Here is a 21,133-nt window from a genome sequence, read left to right as displayed (position 1 = left end):
ACAAGGGAAGAAACACAGCTGAGCATCGGTGCAGTCCTCGACGCAGGTGTTGCAAAAGGTATTTGCATATTCAAAGTAAAGCACAAAACCACAGTCCATAAATCCAGGGCCGTGTATTCACATATTTATCTGTTCATTTACCAAAAAAACAAATAAAGGGGGGAAAGCCTCTCATATCCATCGCCTCCTGGTCAGGTAGGCTTTATAAACTGTTACACAAAACGGTGGAGAGAAACATCAACAGTTCAGGAGAATTTTCCAGCAAGGTACCGTAGTGAGGGAGACATGAGTACTATTGTTTAAAGGCTCGTCTACATGAAAGGCCAGCAGGTCTGCCTGGTTGCCTGATGGAGGCCAACTCGTTTCAGGCCCTGAAACAAAGCTGAAATCAGGACTCATGACCGGAGAGCATTCGGTTACGGGCTGAGGTGCACTCAAATTCATTGTTTGTTAATTAGCTTCCTTTAACGGCCCCCAGACTTCTCTCACTCACACACACACACACACTTTGTTACATAATAGCCATTAAAAGGTAATTACTAGACTATTGGCAGAACAGACGTGACCAGGCATCTGTCTGCCTGTCTGTGCGCACCCACCAAAGCACCCAGAACAATCCAGTAAGCTGTGACACAAAACCAAAAGACAGGAAAACGGGGGAAAATAAATAATTCACCCCCATTTAATCACCGAGGCTGTCAACAGCAAGGACACCGAGTGCCCGCGAACACACAACACCCGCCCTACGTCAAGCCAGCGGACTCAGGAGATGACTAACGGCGTGTGTCAACGCACTTTACCACTTTACAGCAGTTACGTGGAAAAACGCACAACACCTGAAAAGCCGCTCTGTCAAAACGAAACAACTGCTGTCAGAAGTCAAACTCTTATCAAACCGTGGTGGGTGTCACTGCTGCTTTGGAGCTGCCATGTTGCAGAGTCCAGCTGCGTCGCGAGTTTGAGGCGCGTTTTCTTGCAAACGAATGAGCTCCGATAGGAAAGTGAAGAAAAGCCATCAACACAAAGTCGGTGAAGTTTAAGCTTCAGAAAAACATATACACTCAGCAGCCATGAAGCTATGAGGGCAAACTTCCTCAAAAGGATCAAAGGTGCTTGTTCAGCTTAAAGGGGAAAATGTAGCTGTCTGCATGAAGGCCTGAGCGAAAAAAAAGAGAAAACAAAGAAGAAAAAAAAGGCTGTTGCTGTGCGTCTTTGGGGGGTTTCACCCAGACTGGCACAAATCCTGAAGAAACTTGCCGGATAACTCGCTACACTGGAAACATGTAAGTGGAGTATTATTCCAGTAAGGCATCGCATCAGGATACCAGCGACACGCAGCGAAACAAGTCGGAGCGAAAATCTCTACAGGAAACTAATTTCACAGTAAAGTGTCACAAGACCGATTAGAGATGAACCACCTGAGCCTCGACGTTTACTCTGCACTGCGTGAAAAGTCAAAGAACAGAAGTGAACAAGACTCTACTTTCCTCCATGTGTATTTAAAGCTGACTCTACCTGCAGAACAGCCCGGCGCTCTGTTACCACCGAGCAAACGATGCGTCCTGTTTTGACAACACACGTGACACAGGGGAAGTGTTTTTCTTTCTTCTTTTAACGTTTGGGAGCAGAAAGTCAGAGGCAGGTGGTTGGTTTATAAACAGCCACTGTAGTGCTCACTTCTGCCCTGTTCTGGAAATACTCCCAGACTTCCACTCCCACGCGTTTGCAGCGCGCAGACTGTCCATCCCTGTGACACAGCAGCAGGGAGGTTTAAGCGTGGCCTCCAGTGTTAAATTAAGACAAAAAAGAAAAAGAAAAACAACAACCCACCCCGCCCCCCACACCCACAGAGCAGACTCTACAAACAACACTGCCCTCGCACACTCCCCCCTCCCTCCCCTGTCTATTTGTCTTTCCACTCAGCGTGACCCACTTTAAAAATGCTGCTGTCCCAGTGGCGCTGCAGCCGCGTAGCTTCTCCCCTCGCTCTGGTGCAGCGGGGCTTTTGCCCGTCTGTGTGCTGTTACTTACTGGGTGCTGTGCTCCAATAGACATGCTGCAATAAGCCAGTGCATCTCTCAGTCCATTTAGCAGAGTGCAAGGTCGCTTTCTCTGCCTCCGTATCTCTGTTTTCCCCACAGCTACAAACCGCCAGCTCAGCTGAAGTCACATTCTTTCCTCCTCCTTCAGCACCACAGACAAACAAAACAATTTCCTCCCTTTGCTCCCCACTGCGGTGTGCCAACGTAAACCCTAGCAGCCTTCAGACTGTTAGCGGGGCTTCAGCAGCAGTTATCAGCTAAGCGTTGGGTCTGAGCCGACTTAATCCAGGACCCTGCCCTGACAGGAAAGCCACACTTCCTCTCGCACAGGCGGACGAGAAAACACACAAACCAACAGCAAGCGCTGAGAGGCACGAGCTTTAACAGCCACGGGGATTGGCTGAGACAGCCGAGGCAGATGTTTGGCCGATTGAGCAACCGGGTCTTGGATTGGGTAGCTGGGTCACATGATGCTTCGACAGCAGCGCTGCATAGGTGTGCGCATGCATGTGTGTCCGCACCGAGCACGCAGGCACACGCGTAGCACATCAAACGGATTTGCCACCAAAGGGAGAGAGGGAGGGCGAGCAGAACAAGAAAGGTGGGAGGGAGAGCAAAGCTTGGTTATGAGGATGAAGAGAGGCGATGAGGAGGAAGAAGCGTATCTGGATGAGGATGGGAGGGAGCATAGCGGAAGGTTTGTTTTGAGGGAGGAGAGCAGGGAAAGAGGTTGAGCAAAGAAACAACTGCAGGGCAGGAGGAGCAATTTCTACACTCATAAAAACAGATATAAACGCCGGTGGGACCAAAATGGCAGCAAGCAGGTCAGCAGCTGAGCAGACTTTCCATTAAACTTAAAAGCCTGCTCCTAAAACCTGTCCAGACTGGCCACGTATTTCCAAACATCCTCAGCCTACGATGACGCAAATGTCAGCATTTTTCCCTTTAATACAGACGTGAATTATCTTTCAGCTCTGCTCTCTTGAGGAAAAAACAGATACGAGCAATACTCGTAAAGCTTAAAGTGCTGATAACCTGCAAAGCCCATTCAAATCCATCACGAGTGTTCGGGTGTAGTTTATGCAAATACAGACTGCAGTGAAAGCTCTGATATTATTTTCATGGCAGGGTTTTCAAACTCGTTTACCTCTTCATCTAAACCAGGATCATCTTCAGGTATCACAAAGAGCGGCACGCTCGAGTTCGGAAATACGAACTGTGCGACGGGAATTTGTATAAATGGCAGGCAAACACCAGAGGATCCACGGAGCAAACAACTCCTCTGTTAACTGCAGTGGATTAGACAGAAAGACACACATCCAAAGAAGCGCTTGGTTTCATACCCGGAGTTGGAGGGTGTGCCGGAGGATAGTTCCCTCTAAGGCGTGGATCCACTTCTCCCGCTCGTCTGCATCTCGGGCTGAGGACAGAAACACAGAGACACACCCAGTGAGCCACGTTTTCCATCTGACACCATCTGAAGCCCATTGAAAGAAAAGAGTAATGAGAGCACTAAGATGACATGAGTACTGGTGACGCAGTGAGGGACACTGAATATTCACCTAGAAAGTTTCAGCGAAAACATGTTTACAGGTTTATTTCTCTCATGTCATTCGGTGACGGCAACCAAGAGATATTCTGGTAACTGTTCCCCGTGCCATACATGAGAGCTGTACCGATCCTTAACCAAACTCATGCCGCCCAAAATGTCAAACTTTCCCTTCTAATCAGAGTATTCATCAGAGCTTATAGGTCTGTGTCTAAATTACATTAACATAAATGTCAATAAAGCCTCTTTGAATTTGAATGAATCTTTATGCATGTTTGAGCCTTCCACTGAATATAATGGAACTAAATGGGACTTGGTCTTTGTGCTCACAGTACCAAAAAAACAAACAACAACAAAACTCTGTCTCTCTGGAAATCATGACCCGGTTTGCCCAAACCTACTAACCTCGTGGTGCGCGGTTTCATAGAGGAACTACACCCACTAAATGTTTTACAGTTTAGAAGGAAGTGTGCAACTACACGAAACTGCTCAACAACAAAAGGTGCACAGTTTCTTTCTCCTTTGTGTGAGCTAGTCAGAGTTTTTAAAAGGTGTTTTATTGGCGTTTGAGGCCTATAAAGTGAATTCAGTTCAATTTTATTTATACAGTGCCAAATCACAACGACAGATGCTGAGCGAGCGCTTTAGTGACAGTGGGAAGGAAAAACTCCCTTTTAACAGGAAGAAATCTCCGACAGAACCAGGCTCAGGGAGGGGCGGCCTCCTGCCACGCCACCTTCATTATGCCCAATGAGGCAGGAGTCTGACAGACAGACATTAAAACTGAAGCTTTTTAAATACGCTTCACTATATTTAACTCATTCAGACATAAAATCTTTGTCTGCATGACAGTAATGGCTGAATCAATACCATAAAAGTGACCAACTTTTATGGCAATTGTAAAAATGAGGACTTACAGCTCCTTTCCTGTGCTGCCACAGTACTGATTCTCATCTTTGTGTGAAGCAGAGCAGAGTGAGGCTGCACCCTCAGAGCAAAGACAGCGACATTAACCAATGACCCAGAACAGGCTCTGGCACATGCAGTACACACTGCAAAAGGCTCCTGGATGCTTTTTCCTGCCACTGGCATACGTAATATTGCATTTTCCTGCCAAGACACGGAATGAACTGAAGTGGATGGGTGCTAAAGCTGTACAGCACTGTGCCAAGTCTGAGCCAATCTGTTTACTTTTTGCTAAGAAAATGGGAAACAGGTTCAGAAATCTATTGAAACGTGTAAACATATATGGAACTACAGTATATAAGGCAAAAAACCCACAGAGTTTATACAATAGGAATATTTCTGCAGGACATTCAAGCTTTTGGGTGATGGCTCCCTTTTGTGGATTTCTGTCAATATGACCCCACGCGGCTCTGAGGAGACCAGTCTATGGCTGACAGTGTTTTTCTATCCAGGTGAGCTTTTACTGCACTGGGCGAGTGTTTGGGATCATTGTCATGCTGAAAAATAGAGCTGCAGCCAAACAGATGCTTTCCAGGTGTTACTGCATCCAAATCTGACAGTTCCATTAATTTTGGCAGCCCTCAATAGCTCTACCATTACAGATCGCTACAGACACAAATTTGGATTCACGACTCCAGAAGACCCGTCGCCAACGATCTTTAGTCCAGTTTCTGTGCCATCTTCAGATCGTCTTCTTGACACCCACAGAGAGACTTCAGCAAACAGTAGATGGGTCAGATGCATGTTTGTCTGTTTCTAAAGGACAGGACTTTCTGCTCGTCTGCTGCAGACACGTTTTTAGTCCTGCACTTCATTTATTTTTAAGGACACACTGCACACCATGCTGAGATATGCCAAGTTTCCACACAAACCTCTTTGGGAATCCCCTTGTTGGTGGAAAAATGCCTGTCAAAATGTCTCATCTTTAGCATTATTTCTAGACCCGTGTAGACTTGTGTATTATATGCAGACAAAACACTGACCTGTGAATCATTTGAACCATTTAACAAAACAAAAAGAAAACACCCGTGTTAACTGGCTTAAAACACAAAACCAGAAATTTGCTGGAAAAGGTCAGGTGCAAAGACCGGACAGAAAAAGCAGCTAATGTTCCAGGTGAGGACAGTAATCAATACAGTCTCCAATCAATCTCCAAAAGCTGTTAACAAAGAACTAAATATGTCCTTGAATTAGCTCCTAAACTCCATCCTGTGTAAGAGTCATCTTTCATTGAGCTGGAAACAAGACAGAGCAGCAGATGAGCAGGCTAAGGAGCGCTACAACAGGAAAGCTTTTAAAGACATTAAACGGCAGCCGAGGCTCGGGCCAATCCACTCAGACAGCACCTCGCTGCCCTCTCGCTTTCCGACTCTGCAGGGGAACAGATCTGCTGCAGCTAATGTTGTTCAGCTCTACTCACGACAGCCAGGCCATCCAAGAAAAGCTAATACAGGAACTGTGTCACAAGTCCAATCTTTGTCCTAGTTACTGATTCACATCTGGAGCTGTGATTTGCTTTGCCAAGGAGGTGTGAGCACATTATTCATCCACCTGACAGGAACCTATTTTGTTAATACTCCACCAACAATCACGTTTTGTAGAATTTAAACACGTGACACAGAAAAGGGAGCACGCAACAGCCCGCCTCGTTAAACAATCTTTAACCTGCAAGCTCCCCAGTACAATATCTGCGTTATTCCCATTTGTGTCCAGGTGAGAAAAGAGCAGGTAATCGTGCAGTGAATTTACAATGAGCGACCGCCATGTGTCGTTTCTCCTGCACGCTCTACTCAGGAGCAGCTGACGCAAGCAGCCTCCTGCTGTGAGACGCGTGTGAGGGAGGACATTCAGACAATGACTCGACCTCCTTCTCAACAATTTCCAGAAGTTTTGGGAAAAAGAAAACAAAAAGACAAAACTGAATATGCAAATGTTTTCAGTGAATGTTAGCAGCATCTATAGTATGTGTTTGAATTCATATCCTTAAATAAAATAAAGATAATAATTAAGGAAATTTGGGGATTCCAGTCGTGCAGTTTTGCAGTATCGTCAAATTTAACCGAACAAAAAGGACAAAAGTCTGAAAGTTAAATGCTTTGTCCACAAATCTGCCATTAAACCCGCTCTTAAAGTTTTACGATGCCGTTTCCACCCTGTATAAACGAAACAGTCTGACAGCTCAGCTGCTACTGTCACAACACAGCAAAGTGTGCAGACCAAACCCGTTACTGAAAGCTGGGCAATGGCAGCGAGGCCCAGCAGGGCTATCAGAGGCACGAACGGGAGGGACCGCACCTCACACCAGCAAGCTTCAGGTCAGCCACTCGCACGCGCTGCAAATATTAGAGGAAAACCCACAAACTTTCCCACACAGAACAGAAATCACTGCAAAATCTAACGGCTAAAAATAAGATCCCCAAATGCTGCTGCCAAATAAAGACGAGTTTCCACACATGTAGCAGCGGTGCACAGTTCCACACACAGCGGAGATCACCTCACATCCAGCAAAAGGAACCGATACTAGAAAAACATATTTACACAGGAGGGTATGTGTTGGTAGAATTTTCCACAGGATACAGCTCGTCTCACGAACGCTAAAGTACCTGCTGCGGATCGACCGATGTGTACAGGAGAGACTAAGTGAAAAGTTGGGAAAACAGATGAATTCAATAATATGATTAATTTGATGTCACACATTATTTTTCCCTCCTGTTATCCTTCAAAATGCAGGAAAATCTTTGCAAGCTTCTTTACAGTATCCTGCTGATTGCACAACATCATTATATCACTGTAACTGAGTTTTTCAATGAATCCCTCCCCACATGCACCGAGCAGCTGCTGAATGGTTGTGTATTTGACTCTCCGGGGATGTGGCCAACTTTAAGTGAAGTCAGAACTCACAGCGTGGTTTCCACACTACTTTTAAGCTCGATTCTTGTGGTTTTAACCGTTTTTCCTTATCTAACAATCAGGAAAATGAAAGAACTGGATGTGCAAGGATTTTGTGCCGAACCCAAAACAACAACGCTTACGTTGTCCCTTAAGGAGACCAGGATACTATCCACATGAACAACTATACAAAAAACGGCCCCGCGGACCGGAAAACCGCTCCAGCTGAGTATATAAACAAAGTTACGGTCACCTAAACTGTAAACAATGCCATTCACAGACAAGTAGACACACGACAGATGGTGCATGTGCAGTTACAACCAACACAGACAAATATCATGTCCAGTTTTGTACTTTTAACCCAAGGACTTCATGTTAAACCGTCAGTGACGTCTGCTTATGACGCTCAGCACTTCTTCGTTATGCTGCTGCTCCTTTTTCCCCGTGTTAATTATTCAGCCCACTTCTTTCTCCTCCTGCTATCCTCAGACATGCTATGAGACGACTGGTCACATGTCTGAGCAAGAAGGCTGATGCTAGACTACAAGCTGCCAATACTCTGACCCTGTAGCTCCCCCGGCGTGGTGCAGAAATCTTCTGAATGGTTACTTAATCGAAGGTGGATTGGTGGGAAAGTACTCTGTACTTTGCTCATTTAATGAAGATTAGAAGAAGATGAGCGTTGGCGACTTTTCAACCTGACACAAACACCGGTTTCATTCCTGAAATAACAGAGAGGTCGAAATGAAGATAAAGCTGTGAACAAAACGTATAACAAAAGGACAGAGCTGACAGTGCAGGTGATGCTGAGGTGAGGGAGGGCCCAGGAGAGACAGAACAAGACGGAGAACACACAGAGGTCTCTCATCCCGGACGTGTGCTGCCCGACTGGGAGAGAGAAGACAGATAGCTTTAGCAGATAACAGAAGGCCAGCAAAGAGCAAAGAGGGGAAATGAGGAAAAGGGCTCTCAGGCAGCTATGATGCACCGCCGGGGGAGAGAGGCTGATGAATAATGGATGTTTCTCTAAATAGAAGGAGCGCAGAGCCGCACTCCAGGCTAGCACAGTGGACTGTGAGCTCAGAACTATAATTTAACCTGTAATATGGACTGTGCAGTAGCAGCGTGCAGCTTAGAAATGAGCAGTTTTGACTGCAGGGATAAAAGGAAAAGCATCGCTCTGAATATAAGTTCTAATCTCAGTTTCTCGCTCGTTTCTTTACACCGGCGCACCATCCATGACCAGGAAACGCACACACTGGCCCATTGAGATGCTGCTGCCAGTCCTGTGAGACCGACTGCATAACACTCTTACTCCAGGATCGTTTTACAGCAACACAGAAACTAGTCCTGCCCGACATCCTCTTGATATCTCAGCTAACAGCTGATGCAAAATCTCATGTTCGGTGCCAATTTTTTGCTCGTCCTGCCAGCGGAGACACATGAGACACTTCAGTCCTCCGCTGGGTATTTGGAAAGCAGATGTGTCTTGCATCAACTTTTCATTGTTTTCACTCAAACAAAAAGACGACCGTGGGAGGATTCGCTGCTTTCAAATCGACAGGTTTAACTCGAACGGCAGAAACCTTCGGTGTCTCACTGTCGCTGAACGCACAGAAATTTCCCTTTTTGACTGATGATTGATTTGCTCTCATTAGAATATAATTTGCATCTCCTGCTCACACACTCAGTTAACTCAGATAAAAATAAATGCAATGGAAATATAAATAAATGCATCTTGACTGACAAACATCAGCTGCAGAAAAGCACCAGATTAAATAAAGACAATGATATTTGAGCCATTATTCACTGATGAATACATCCGCATGTGAGTTACTGTCCCGAGGGAGACAAAACGACGTCTCCACAGCGAACCAGCAACACCAGTAACATAAACATCCCTTTCTAAAATAACACAGCGAGTTTGTGCAAACATCTGAGGACTGTGCATACGAACGTTACCTCATCGCGGACAGTGACTAAACAGTCGTAGTCTGAACTGTCCTTGAACCTCGACTGCAAACCCTTTCTACCATGCACCACGGAGCGCACTGCTCCACCCTGACCGTACATCCCAGAAGACAAACAGACGACGCCTCCTTGCGATCCTTTCGCCCCGGGCTGGCATGCATGCTGACGTCGTGGTTTTCTCCTTACCCTTGCGTTTGTAGAACCACAGCATACAGCTTCGGAACACAGACATAGGAGAGGGCATGGAGGAGGTGAGAAGGGCGGGGGGCCCATGGACTGTGGCTGGTGACCCTCAAGGAAGGAGGTGAAAGGGGATGCTGGTAGTGAAGTGTGCAGGGATTTGGTGGTGGCGAAACAGACACAAATGGACAAATGGAAGGGCGGAAATGAACCAAAGTTAGAGGAGGTTAGTTAAAGACCTGGCGGAGCGACAGGGTAAAAAAGGTGTCTGCGGTGTACTGAACAGGATGGGTCCCTGTCAAAAGGAGGAAGGGGCTGACAGGACGCGAGGGAGGGGGGCGATGCTGTAGGTGGGAGCCAATCCTGTCCCTACGGAGCGACCGGCTGTTAGAAAGCGAGCGACGGCAGCAGCGGTGCGGCGAAAGGCGAGCAGCGGGAGCAGCAGCAAGAAGAGACCTGAGCTCAGCAGTATCCCCTTATTATTCCCAGTGGCTCAACTGCAGAGACACATAAGCAGCAATCTTCCTCTTCAGCTGCAGTGGAGACGGCTGAAGGGAAAAAGAAGTCTTAATTGCTTCTTCTGCTCCAAAGGAATCTGTTTAGCTCGCAGTGGAACAAATCTTGTTTACCGAAATATGTCAGTCCAACTTCAGAGCTCGAAGAGGAAGAGAGAAACAGCTCAGACGCTTGCAGCATGCTTTGAGATTGTGTAGATGCCAGTGTGTGCGTGTCTGCTGGCAGCAGAGCAAACCAATCCAAGACGTTAAAAGGCAGGAAGGGGAGAGAGAGGGAGTGAGAGAGCAAATGGACAGCATGGCTGAATGCAAAGCATTCACAGAGGACTACATAGAGGAGAAGAGGGGGGCTGTAAGAGAGCAGAATTAACCGGGGGGACGCCTCACCTTGGAAATGGAAAGTCTTCTGGTCCACAGTGATGGTGAATGTGCTGTCGTCCTCGTCATCGATGCCGATCACAGCTCCCTGGGCAAACAGAAAGAGAGGAGGGGAGAGAGAGAACGGGAAAAGCAGGCAGTCAGACAGGGACACGTCATACTCCACTTTCCATTTCGATCTTCGTGCCCTCAACATGTCCCCAACTGGCTCTCATTTATTAATCAACCCTAGTCATTCTCAGCAGCTCACCCTCTTCTCTTCAAAAGCTCAATTTCCTGTTGCCTCGTCATCTTTTTCCTCAAAAACTAAAATAAATCACCGTCTCTCTCTCTCTCTCTCTCGCAGACACACAAAAATGAGTGCAGTCTTTTGGAACATGGTAGAGAAGAAGGGAGGGGAGGAGGTGGGATTTGGGAGAGTGAAGGAGGAGAAAGGCAGGGAAGGGTGGAGAGAGAGAAAAAGTACACCAGGGAGCAGCAGCCAAAAAGGAAAAAAGGAACTGCAGAGGAACGGCCTGCTGGCTGGCTGGGGCATTAGCTCCTAGCAACAGAAACAGGGCGTGTGACTCAGAGGTTGCTTACACAGCAAATCTCTGTAAGGGGTGGATAAAACAGCTGTAAAATCTGTTTGTTGACCCCTGAAAAACTCTGTTTTTTACATTTTTATTTTATACAACCTCTATAAAGTCTGTGCCATTGCTTTGAACTGACTTTCAGGGACACGTCTCTGTTCTGAGGGCTTCTGGATTGTACAGTATCCAAAGGAGCTTGCGAAGAAAAGCGTCTGGACTTCTTTAAGTTGCTTGAAAACGTTTCACCTCTCATCCGAGAAGCTTCTTCAGTTCTAAGGTCAAATGGTGGAGAGTCCCAGATATAAACCTAGTGGGAGTTTCCCCCCCCACAGAGGGACAAAAGGACCCCTGATGATCCTCTAATCGCCTGAGCCAAGGTGTGAAACTGGGTGTGGGTCCCAATCAGCCAGAGTTTCGGGTGAGCTCATTGTGAAACCTGGCCCCACCCTATCATGTGATTTCCTGAGGTCAGATGACTCTCCACCATTTGACCTTAGAACTGAAGAAGCTTCTCGGATGAGAGGTGAAACGTCTTCAAGCAACTTAAAGAAGTCCAGACGCTTTTATTTGCAAGCTCCTTCGACTACAATGACCTGGATGACTGAGAACCTTCACAGACATTGTACAGTATCTTGTGATGTGTTGTAAACCTGTAATATTACAGGTAAATTAATATTAATTTGTCTTATATTAAAAACTAAATAGTTAAAAAACAGGTCACTGACAAGAGATTCATATTTGTATGCACGTGTCTGGAAACGCATAATGAAACGGATACAGACACCCAGCCCTTATCAAATGTGACAGATGATACCTGCAACCCTAAGTGCAGCAAAACTGCATTGCATGCACCAGCCACTTTATTAGGTACACCTGTAATTGCCAAGAGCAGCTCAAAGCATTTGACAGTGTAGCTATGATGAAGACAGCCTGCTGACGTTCAAACCGAGCATCAAAATGAAAGAGGATTTAAACAACTTTGAATGTGTCACGATTGTTGTTGCCAGATGGGCTGTCTGAGTATTTCAGAAGCTGCTTATCTGCTGGGACTTTCTCACACATCCAGAGTTTACAGAGAATGGTCTGAAAAATAGAAAATGGGTAAAAAGTATTCAGGAGAGTGTCTGTGATCGTCAAACCGTGAAAGAGATGGGCTGCAGCAGCAGAGACCACACCAGGCGCTGCTCCACACCTCTTTATTTTTGATTTCTCAGTTAACATAAGCTCATTAAAATGGGCGAACATTCATGTAGATTTAGGGGTGATGAACTCCAGGCCTCACGGCCGGTGTCCTGCAGGTTTTAGATCTCACCCTGGGTCAGCACACCTGAATCACATGAGTTCATTACCAGGAAGACATGTTGAGGAGGTCATTTAGCCATTTGAATCAGCTGTGTTGGATCAAGGACACGTCTAAAACCTGCAGGACACCGGCCCTCGAGGCCTGGAGTCGCCCACCCCTGATGTAGATGCTAAAAGTTGCAGCCTCAACACTGCATTTAATTCACTGTTAGACTTGAGTAGCTTCACTCAAAGTGTACATAAGCCCACTCACAGTTTTCCCTCTGTAATATTACACTTCTACACATATTTATTATTAAACATTTAATATTGTAATAATGGACTACACAGCACTAGGAAAACAATTTCAGTGGACAAGATGTTTTTCTGAAAGTGGTCTAAATAATTTAGAGAAGTGCTCCCTTCATGGCATGTTCTTCATACCATCAACAATAGCAACTCAATGCAGAACAGCTACCAAAACCTGATTTTCATAGAGGTCGATTATCTCTTAATACAGCTCCATCCTCACTGTGGACGACCTTGGACACTGATGTTCCTCTAAAAACATGAAGGCAACAACTTCTCTGGCATAACTCAAATGTGCTGCTTGAAGTAGTTGGAAGTTTGCGAGCAAATCTTCATTTGGCCTGGAAACCAATCATTTGTTGGTCTATAAAAAGCTCTTCATGAACCAGGTGATCTCAACATTTATCACTGATTAAAGAAAATAAGAACAATGGCAGGTTTCTTGGCATTAATGTGGGCAGGCTAACAAACAGTCAGAGCTCTGCTGAGCTGACTATTCCTTCAACTTAAACGAGTAATTAATTAATGTATTTACAAATAATTTTAACCATTAAAGAAACATTTACATCCATACGGATTAAATACAGCAACTTTAGTAACTGCTGATATTAAAACCAACCTTTCCAAACCGACTTCAATAATTTCTTACGCATCGACATGTTCGTTAGAATCCCTGCAAGCCCATCGAGAGGTTTTATCACACGTTAATGCTACCACGTCAAAGACGATCGATTTACTGACAGGCTACGTCCCACACACTTTTAATGCAGCTGTATTTATACCACTAAGCCACTAAAAGAGAGCAGTAGAGTTATCAGACTATATTTGGCTGTAAAAATCATATAAACATGTTGCCTAGTGAGATACTCATGCTCAGGATGGCGTGACAGCCTCCAGTAACAGTGTATAAAATCATGGAGTCATTTTTGATCAGATCCTTCAACGCGTATATTAAACAAACATGTAGCATTGCTTTCTTCAACAGTAAAATATCTCTAAAATTAAAAAAGCCATCTCAGAGTGATGCTGAAAAACTAGTTGATGCATTCATTTCTTCAACAGTAACTCCTACAATTCATTTTTATCAGGTTGTTCTAAAACATCCTACAAAAGCCTTCGGTGAGTCCGAAGCGCTGTAGCAAGAGTGCTGACAGGCACAAGAAAGAGACCATATTTCTCTCACACTCACTTTTCTTTATTGCTTCCCAGTTAAATTTAAGTTTCCTCCCATACAAAGATAAGACCCTATCATATCTTACAGTATCATATCAGCCTAACAGAGCACTTCACTCTCAGAATGAATGCTGACTTGTTGTTCTTAAGACTTGAACAGGATTTCCAGTAATGCATCGACAGATGTTCATATACCACTGCAGCATATCCTGAACATGCGTCTTCTATCTTGTCTCCCATGTTGTCCTTTCTCTTTTCTTCTTCCTCTCACCCCCACCGGTCAGATGGATGCCCCTCCCTGAGCCTGGGTCTACCACAGGCTTCTTCCTCTCTTCCTTTGTTGTCTGACTGTTGGGCTTTTCTCCCAAATACTGCAAACTCTTTACACTGCTGTATAAAGAGCCTTTAGGTAACCATTGTTGTGATATAAATAAACCTGTATTGAATTAAAATCTCCGAGCACCATTACCTGCACCCTGCTGAATCAGCAAGGTGTAACTAATGAAGTGGCCAGTGAATTTTATAGACATGGAAAACTCCACCATCATATAGTTCCTGTTAAACCAAATATATAAACATACTGTGTGAAAGTGTAGTAAACATCAGTAAACACAAAACTGGACGCAACATCCAGTCTAGCCAGAGAGGCTGTCTGACAGTGTTTAGATTTAATAACATGTTGGTTGTGATATTAAAACTACACAGCGTTGCTCAAGGGTTAATAACACGCAGCCACAACAATGACTTTGTTGACAAGAGTTTAATTAATTTAATGACGTAAATGTACTAAACTGCAGTCACCACTGGGTTTGGACAGGGCGTTTTTCACAGGTAGTGAACGACTGACATGGTGCTTCTCTTTATAAAAATAGCACCGGCGATTGTCTGACAATTGAGGACGTTGTGGAGTGAGAGGGTATTGACCAAATAATCAATCAGGATAATGCAACCCAGTCATGAAGTGTGTTGACAGCATTAGCACAGTTCAGGATGGGGATGCACTCTCCTACATCCTGTCTGATTAAAATGTTTGAAACAAACGACATCATGTATGTTGACTGCTATTTCATTATCACAGAATAATGTTGACTTTCACTGCAAAACCACTGAATATTCAATTGAAGGAAAATGCCCTGCAACCAGTATAACGCTACATCGGAGGATATGACTTTGCTGCTATTTAAGACGGGTCAAAGCAGAGTGACTCGTTAAGAGTTTGTTCAGGGTTTTAATCTGATAGTTTTCTACAATCTCATTTGCCATTACTGCATGATTACATACGAGTACATGAAACTGGATCCTCTGTACAGATAGTTTCAGAAGATACTTCCTCTTTTCGGTCCTACCTGGCTAAAATAGTGAGTGCTTATTTTTAAAATAATCAACTTTCTCCTATTTTTTAAGTCAACCAGCCAACTGAAAACACAAGAAACTTAATATGTTGATGTGCAGCTTCCAGGAAGTCTAAAGGTTAGAAGTGTATAAAATGGCTACGTAGATACGGACAACAAGGCCAGACTAAGAAGCTCTGTTTTGGTCACATCAACAATCTCCTCCCTCGTCTCGAGTGTGCAAACTTTACTTCAACTCAACCTTTGATCCCAGTCATGTTAGAACATACAGTGAATTCACAAACCAAGGACAAACAGGTTTACTTTCAAACGCAGCAAACCAGCACGATGAGCAAAAAGCAACCAGACACTTTCTTTTAACCTTTTTATTGGTCAACAGACATAGTTCTGCTTTTTATCCTTCATGTCTTTAGACATTCACAATTATAAAAAGAAAGCTCATTCTTCCAAGGCTCCCTTGTTATGAAGAAGAAACAAACACACAAGTATGACAACTGCTGCTATCTAGTGGACAGCAGCCAAAACTGTAAGTGCTCAGAAAAGGAGAAGTGCTTTACTGGAACGTAGCAGCAGATTTATGAGTATGTGAAACTCGTCAAACTACGTCAACAAACAGAGACCCGTCAAACCAAATCATGTCAGATAACCAGAAACAAAGGTAAAGCAGGTAAGCAAGGACGCACAGGATACATTTAAGGAAAACTATCACGAAGGGTTCGAGGCTCTTACCCTGAGTCGTACGCAGCCTCTTCTGGATCCTCGCATCATCTTGTCTTTTGACTGTGAATCAATAAAACAAACAGTCAGGGATCAAAACATTTAAAGTATGAGAACATGATGTGCATTTAAATGCAAGCACATTTTTACATGTTTATGTTCGGAAATTTCAATAATTCCAACAACTTTCAAAAGTCCAGAAGTTCCAAAAGTCTTATTATAAGAAAATAGAGAAGATTTCTCCTAAAATAATAAAAGTAAATGGCAGAAAATGTGACTGATGTCGTGGCTTAATAATTCATGTTAACCATATTTTTAGAGTTACTTTTAAAAAGTTTCTTACTTTTTGTTGAAATGAATAACGCTCAGAATAAATTTGGACATGAGCAAAACAGGGATGCAAATACAGGCAGAAGTAGAGGTGTCTGTAGCTCAGGAGGGAGTGCAGGTCATTTACTAATTGATCTGACTGCTCCAGTCTGCGTGCCAAATACCCTGGGGCAAGACACCAACCCCGAGTTGCTCTCCGATATATCCATCAGAGCATAAATGTGTGTGAATGTTAGACAGAAAGCACTGTAGTAGAAAAAGCATAGAAAAAAAATCGTGTGCTTGTGAATGAGGCATGTTGCAAAAAGTGCTCAGGTAGAGTATAAAAGCGCTAAATCAAAGCCAGTACACACACACACCCTGCGCATGAATGTCAAATACATACATACACTCTCTCTGATCTTGGAATAAGTTGGGCTGAAGGTTCTACAGTGTGTGTCTGATAACTTCTCCTGAGTGATCACGATACACTAAACTGGAGATTTCTCTTTACCAGGATAAAAAATACATTTTTTGACACTCACTGGATGAACCGACATTCAGAACAATGGCAAAGTCAGCTCTGGAAATCACTTGAGCCATTTGTAGACAACTGCAGATTCCAAGATCATCATTTTAAAAAACTATATAAATACAAATTATTCAGTTCTGTCAGCACTTCACTAACCTACGGAAGAAGACCCTGTCACCCTCAGATGAGTGACGCTTGCTCAGGATGTTCAAGAACCATGAAGATTCAAGCCATGAAGTGTAAAAGCGCTGACCAAGAAGTCGACACCTTCGAGCTCAACTGAAATTGTCAGTGGCCCACACGGACAAACCAAATGGTGTCTAGAGAAACGTTTTATGACCGAATGAAGAAAAAGAAAATTGAGCTGTTTGGATGCAATGGTCATTATTTTTGCCACTATTACAGATTTATTTTTGTAGACTAAAGGTCAAGCTTTCAAACCTAAGAACATTGTACCAACTGTCAAGCATGGTGGTGGTAGCCCCAATATGTATTCAAATTCTGCAAAGAGTTAAAAAATATCCAGCCACAATTATGCCAGAAGCTTATTGATGGTTACCAAAAGTGTCTGGTGAAGGTGCAACTCACCAAGAAACATCTAACCAAATAATAGTCGGGTTGTATGTATATATTCGAGCCGCTATGTGTATTTTTGGCCCAGTGTGGATTAGAAAATCCTAGATAAATTCAAGTTCTTGTATTTTAAAGTTCTTAAAGAAATAAGTTGTGTGTAAACTCCTGATCACAACTGTAGCGGATATATTGGACAGAGAATCAACAAACTAGGGCTGCTCAATTAATCGAATTTTAATCACGATTACGATCTGGGCTTTCAACGATCATTAAAAATGACTGAGCCGATTATTAGCCCCTCCCTCCCTCATGCTTTACTCTTGCGCTGCTCCGTGTGGTAAATCGAGCGCACCTCTCTGCATTTCGAACACGCATCACAACAATTAAGAGGACCCGAGGGAAGCTCGGAAAGCTAAGCAGAAGTTATTTGGACAGGAGAGTGACTGCCGTTGGTTGAAAAAAGAGGTAAAAAAAAAAAAAACTTCAGTGGTGTGGAAACATTATGGGTTCGCGGAGTCAGACGTGGATCAAGTAGACACAGTGTGTAAACTTTGCTATGGTGTAGTAGCTGCACCACAGAGCAACACTGCCAAGTTCACTAAACATAGATGTTTACATTTTTCATTTATTTCTTATATTGCAAACATTTGCACTGTTATCAGTATTTGCACACTATTTTATATTATTTTTTAAAAGTCATTATTCAATACATTGTTATTATTAACCCTTTAAAGCCAGTCAGAGCAGCATGCTCTGTTTTGTGTAACTATTTTTAAATCCCTGTAGAACCTGAACCATGTAAGCTAGCGCAATAATTTGTTTTGCATATGAAACCGGAGGAGTTGTACTTACATCTTATGCCATCAGCTTGTCCTAAGTCACGGTTTGCTTCCACATAAAGCTTTGCAAAAACTGCATAAAAAGCACTTGCAGGAACAAAAACATAATATTCCAGAAACACTTTGCCGATCTGATCAGCTGTTCTTAACACTTCCCACATTGAAAAAGAGGTCAACGTGAACTGTCGCATTTCCTGCCCGAAACCGGAAGTGACGTCATTTTCGCGGAAAATGTAGTTTTTTTACTTGTAGGCCTTAAAAGCCTATACTGGTGTTTTTATAAGTCATGTTTGACTTTTCTGAATAGATTCCGTGATGCTTAGAACTCGAATTGCACTGCTGGAAATAGTTTATTTTGATGCACATGCTGTTTTCTTTGCAAATTTGCATCATAGGATTGTTTTTTTTTGTTTTTCCTGCAGTATATATAAAAATTGGTGTATCTCCAAAATAAAACTATGAAGATACTCAAAATAAATTTCCTGTTGTTGTAAACTATTTTTTGCAACTTTTTTGTATTTAAAGTTTTGAGGGATAAGCCTCTTAAATTTCTCCAAGTAGAAATATATGTAAAAAAAAACAAAAACGATTTTCAATTTTTTTTGTAGTTTATTGCGCTTTTTTGCAATTAATGTAATTACTATGGACTTAATGCAGACATATTATTAAAATTTGGGCTATAACAGTTGTATTGATGTATAGCAACTTGAAATGCTCCCACAAATGGCACTACAACATGTAAAAAAATAATATAAGCTCTGGCGGACTTGGTTCTATGGTAGGTCTTAAAGGGTTAAATAAATATCGTCAAATAATCGTGATCTCAATTTCAGTGAAAATAATCGTGATTATCATTTTTGCCATAATCGAGCAGCCCTACAACAAACTGATCAAAGACCCACAAGACAACACACATGCCATCAATACAATGTTGGACCGCCAATCAGGATTATTTGAGATCCTGTTGGCAGATTCTTCTCACACCTCCTCCTATCATGGTGACGACTATAATTCAGCACACTAACTGCAGTCACGGTTACCTGACAGCTCAGGTTACTGTGTTCATCCCTTCAGAATAACACTGTCAATCGCTCTCCATGTGAACAAGAGTACATTGATTTCTTTTTCACTCTGTCAGAGGAATGGACGGCACTCGCTCTTCCCTACAGCTTGTTTCACCGGTTATAACTTTTGCCTGGTTTACAGTCCACATTATATACTGCTCAAACACCCGGTGAGGTTAACTAACCAGCAGCCACTCTCTACCTTTGCAGTGTAGCTTTATGGCTTTAAGGAACCTAGTGAACGCTGTTCGCTTGGTTAACTATCAGAACAAAGGTCGCCTCTCACGCATCCACACACATTTCTCTCTTCATTTCCCCTGACAGTTTAAACGATCCATAACTATCTCTACGTGAATACTGTGGGGTTTTAGCGTGTAGCTGTGCTAGCTAGCCGCAATTGCGGAAGCATGGGCAAAAAATGCTATCACCCGATTGGTCAGTTAGCATTCGAAAGCCTCTGCTATTGGCCAACGTACGCATCCGTCACCAACAGAGACTCGCCTCGCTTTGCCAGCTGAGACTCCCAACTCCTGACAAACACAAGGCCCTTCTCCCACTTCTGCTGACGACCAGCCGCAACTTCCAGTCTAACCTCCTGAGCAAGACATGCTGACAATCGCAGCCGAGATGAACGTACCGTGTAGTACGACAGCAGGCCGGCATTGTAGTCCAGAACAAACCAGCGATACTGCCAGCCTTTCATGACGTTGGTCCACTTGCTGAGCGGCCCCTCCATGATGGACGCCATCTTTACAACAGGCTCTGGGCGGGGAGGAGTCGGATATGGTGTGGGGTAGGCGTCATGGTATGAGGAAGATTATCGTTCTGATGATGATGATGATGACGCTCATCACATTCAGCATTCAGTGAAAATAAAGTAAGAGTAGTCACTTGACCAGGAGATCATGCTCTGACACAAAACGACTAAAACTATAAATAAATAAATAATCATCCAAGTAAAAGTCGTTTCCAGTGATTTTGATAAAGATGTTGTTATTATATTATTGAATCTTACCTTTTTTTTTTTATATCCACAAACGTGTGAATTACCGGAGTTCATTTTAAGTGTCTGCTATGCTGTCCTAGTTTCATCAATTATTTTTTTTACAGAAAAAGTCAAATACACTACAGATGCTATGTTTGCTTTGACAGTGCTGATGGAGAACAGTAGAGAGAGTTGCAGGACATGTATGATGGTTGTAATACAACAGGGATTGGATCTGAGTCCCTTCTTGGTTGCCATGGTGATGGACAGGCCAGACCAGGGGCGCATCCAGAATTTTTTCATAGGGGTGGCCATATGGGGGCCACTTAAAATATTGGGGTGGCACACCAAAAACAGAACGGTGCATGGGTGCTGCAGAAGGGTGGGGGTGACAATGGGAATCGTGAGGGGCATACAAAAAGCCCCTGGGTCAGACAGGAGTCTCTGTGGACTATGGTGTGTGCAGACAACGTTAGTAAGGGTAGGGAGTAGGTGGCAGAGAGCCTAGAGAGGTGGAGGCATGCTCTGGAGAGAAGAGAGAATAAAGTCAGTGTGAGTGAGATAGAAGACGTGTGTGAATGAGAGGGAGAAAGGCTGAACGATAAACATGGAAAGAGTAGAGGTAGTGAAGCTCGATGAGTTTATACACCTGGAGTCAGCCATCCAAACCAAAGGACGGTGTACAAGAGAGTTGATAGAGACAGGGCCTGCTGCTTGACAGTAAAGATTTTCAACTTGAATATTTTATTGATCTGTATCCAATGTGTAATTTTAAGTGTTCCTTAAGCTTTTGAGCAGCATATTTTACACAGAAAGATTTAATTCAAATCAAGTCAGTTTTATTTATGTAGTGCCAAATCACAACAAGAGTTCTCTCGAGGCGCTTTGTGTTGTAAGGTATAGACCCTAAGATAAAAAAGAGAAAACCCCAAATAAC

General features: G+C 43.6%; 1 protein-coding gene across 4 annotated transcripts in view; it reads right to left on the bottom strand.

Moving 5' to 3' along the window:
- Nucleotides 1-20,021, bottom strand: part of osbpl9 (oxysterol binding protein-like 9) — a 36,488-nt gene extending 16,467 nt beyond the window's left edge. The window contains exons 1-4 of one of the 4 annotated variants that reach the window (XM_085264002.1): nucleotides 19,849-20,021; nucleotides 15,907-15,957; nucleotides 10,500-10,578; nucleotides 3,386-3,462 (exon numbers count right to left, since the gene is read on the bottom strand). In XM_085264002.1, coding sequence (XP_085120128.1) covers nucleotides 3,386-3,462; nucleotides 10,500-10,578; nucleotides 15,907-15,957; nucleotides 19,849-19,959 — 318 coding nt within the window. In that variant the 5' untranslated portion in view covers nucleotides 19,960-20,021. Of the gene's footprint in view, nucleotides 1-896; nucleotides 1,422-2,031; nucleotides 2,407-3,385; nucleotides 3,463-10,499; nucleotides 10,579-15,906; nucleotides 15,958-19,848 lie in introns of those variants that run through there. The other 3 variants (XM_085264001.1, XM_085264004.1, XM_085264003.1) reach the window with 3 other exon arrangements.
- Between the last annotated feature and the right edge of the window lie 1,112 nt (nucleotides 20,022-21,133).

Source organism: Mchenga conophoros, linkage group LG23 (assembly GCF_057382185.1).
Source record: "Mchenga conophoros isolate Kocher_MC1m ecotype Shallow Benthic linkage group LG23, M_conophoros_male_GT1.1, whole genome shotgun sequence".
NCBI classification, from domain to species: Eukaryota; Metazoa; Chordata; class Actinopteri; order Cichliformes; family Cichlidae; genus Mchenga; species Mchenga conophoros.
The sequence above is the reverse complement of the archived record's forward strand: the minus strand, read 5'-3'. Positions and strand labels throughout refer to the sequence as shown.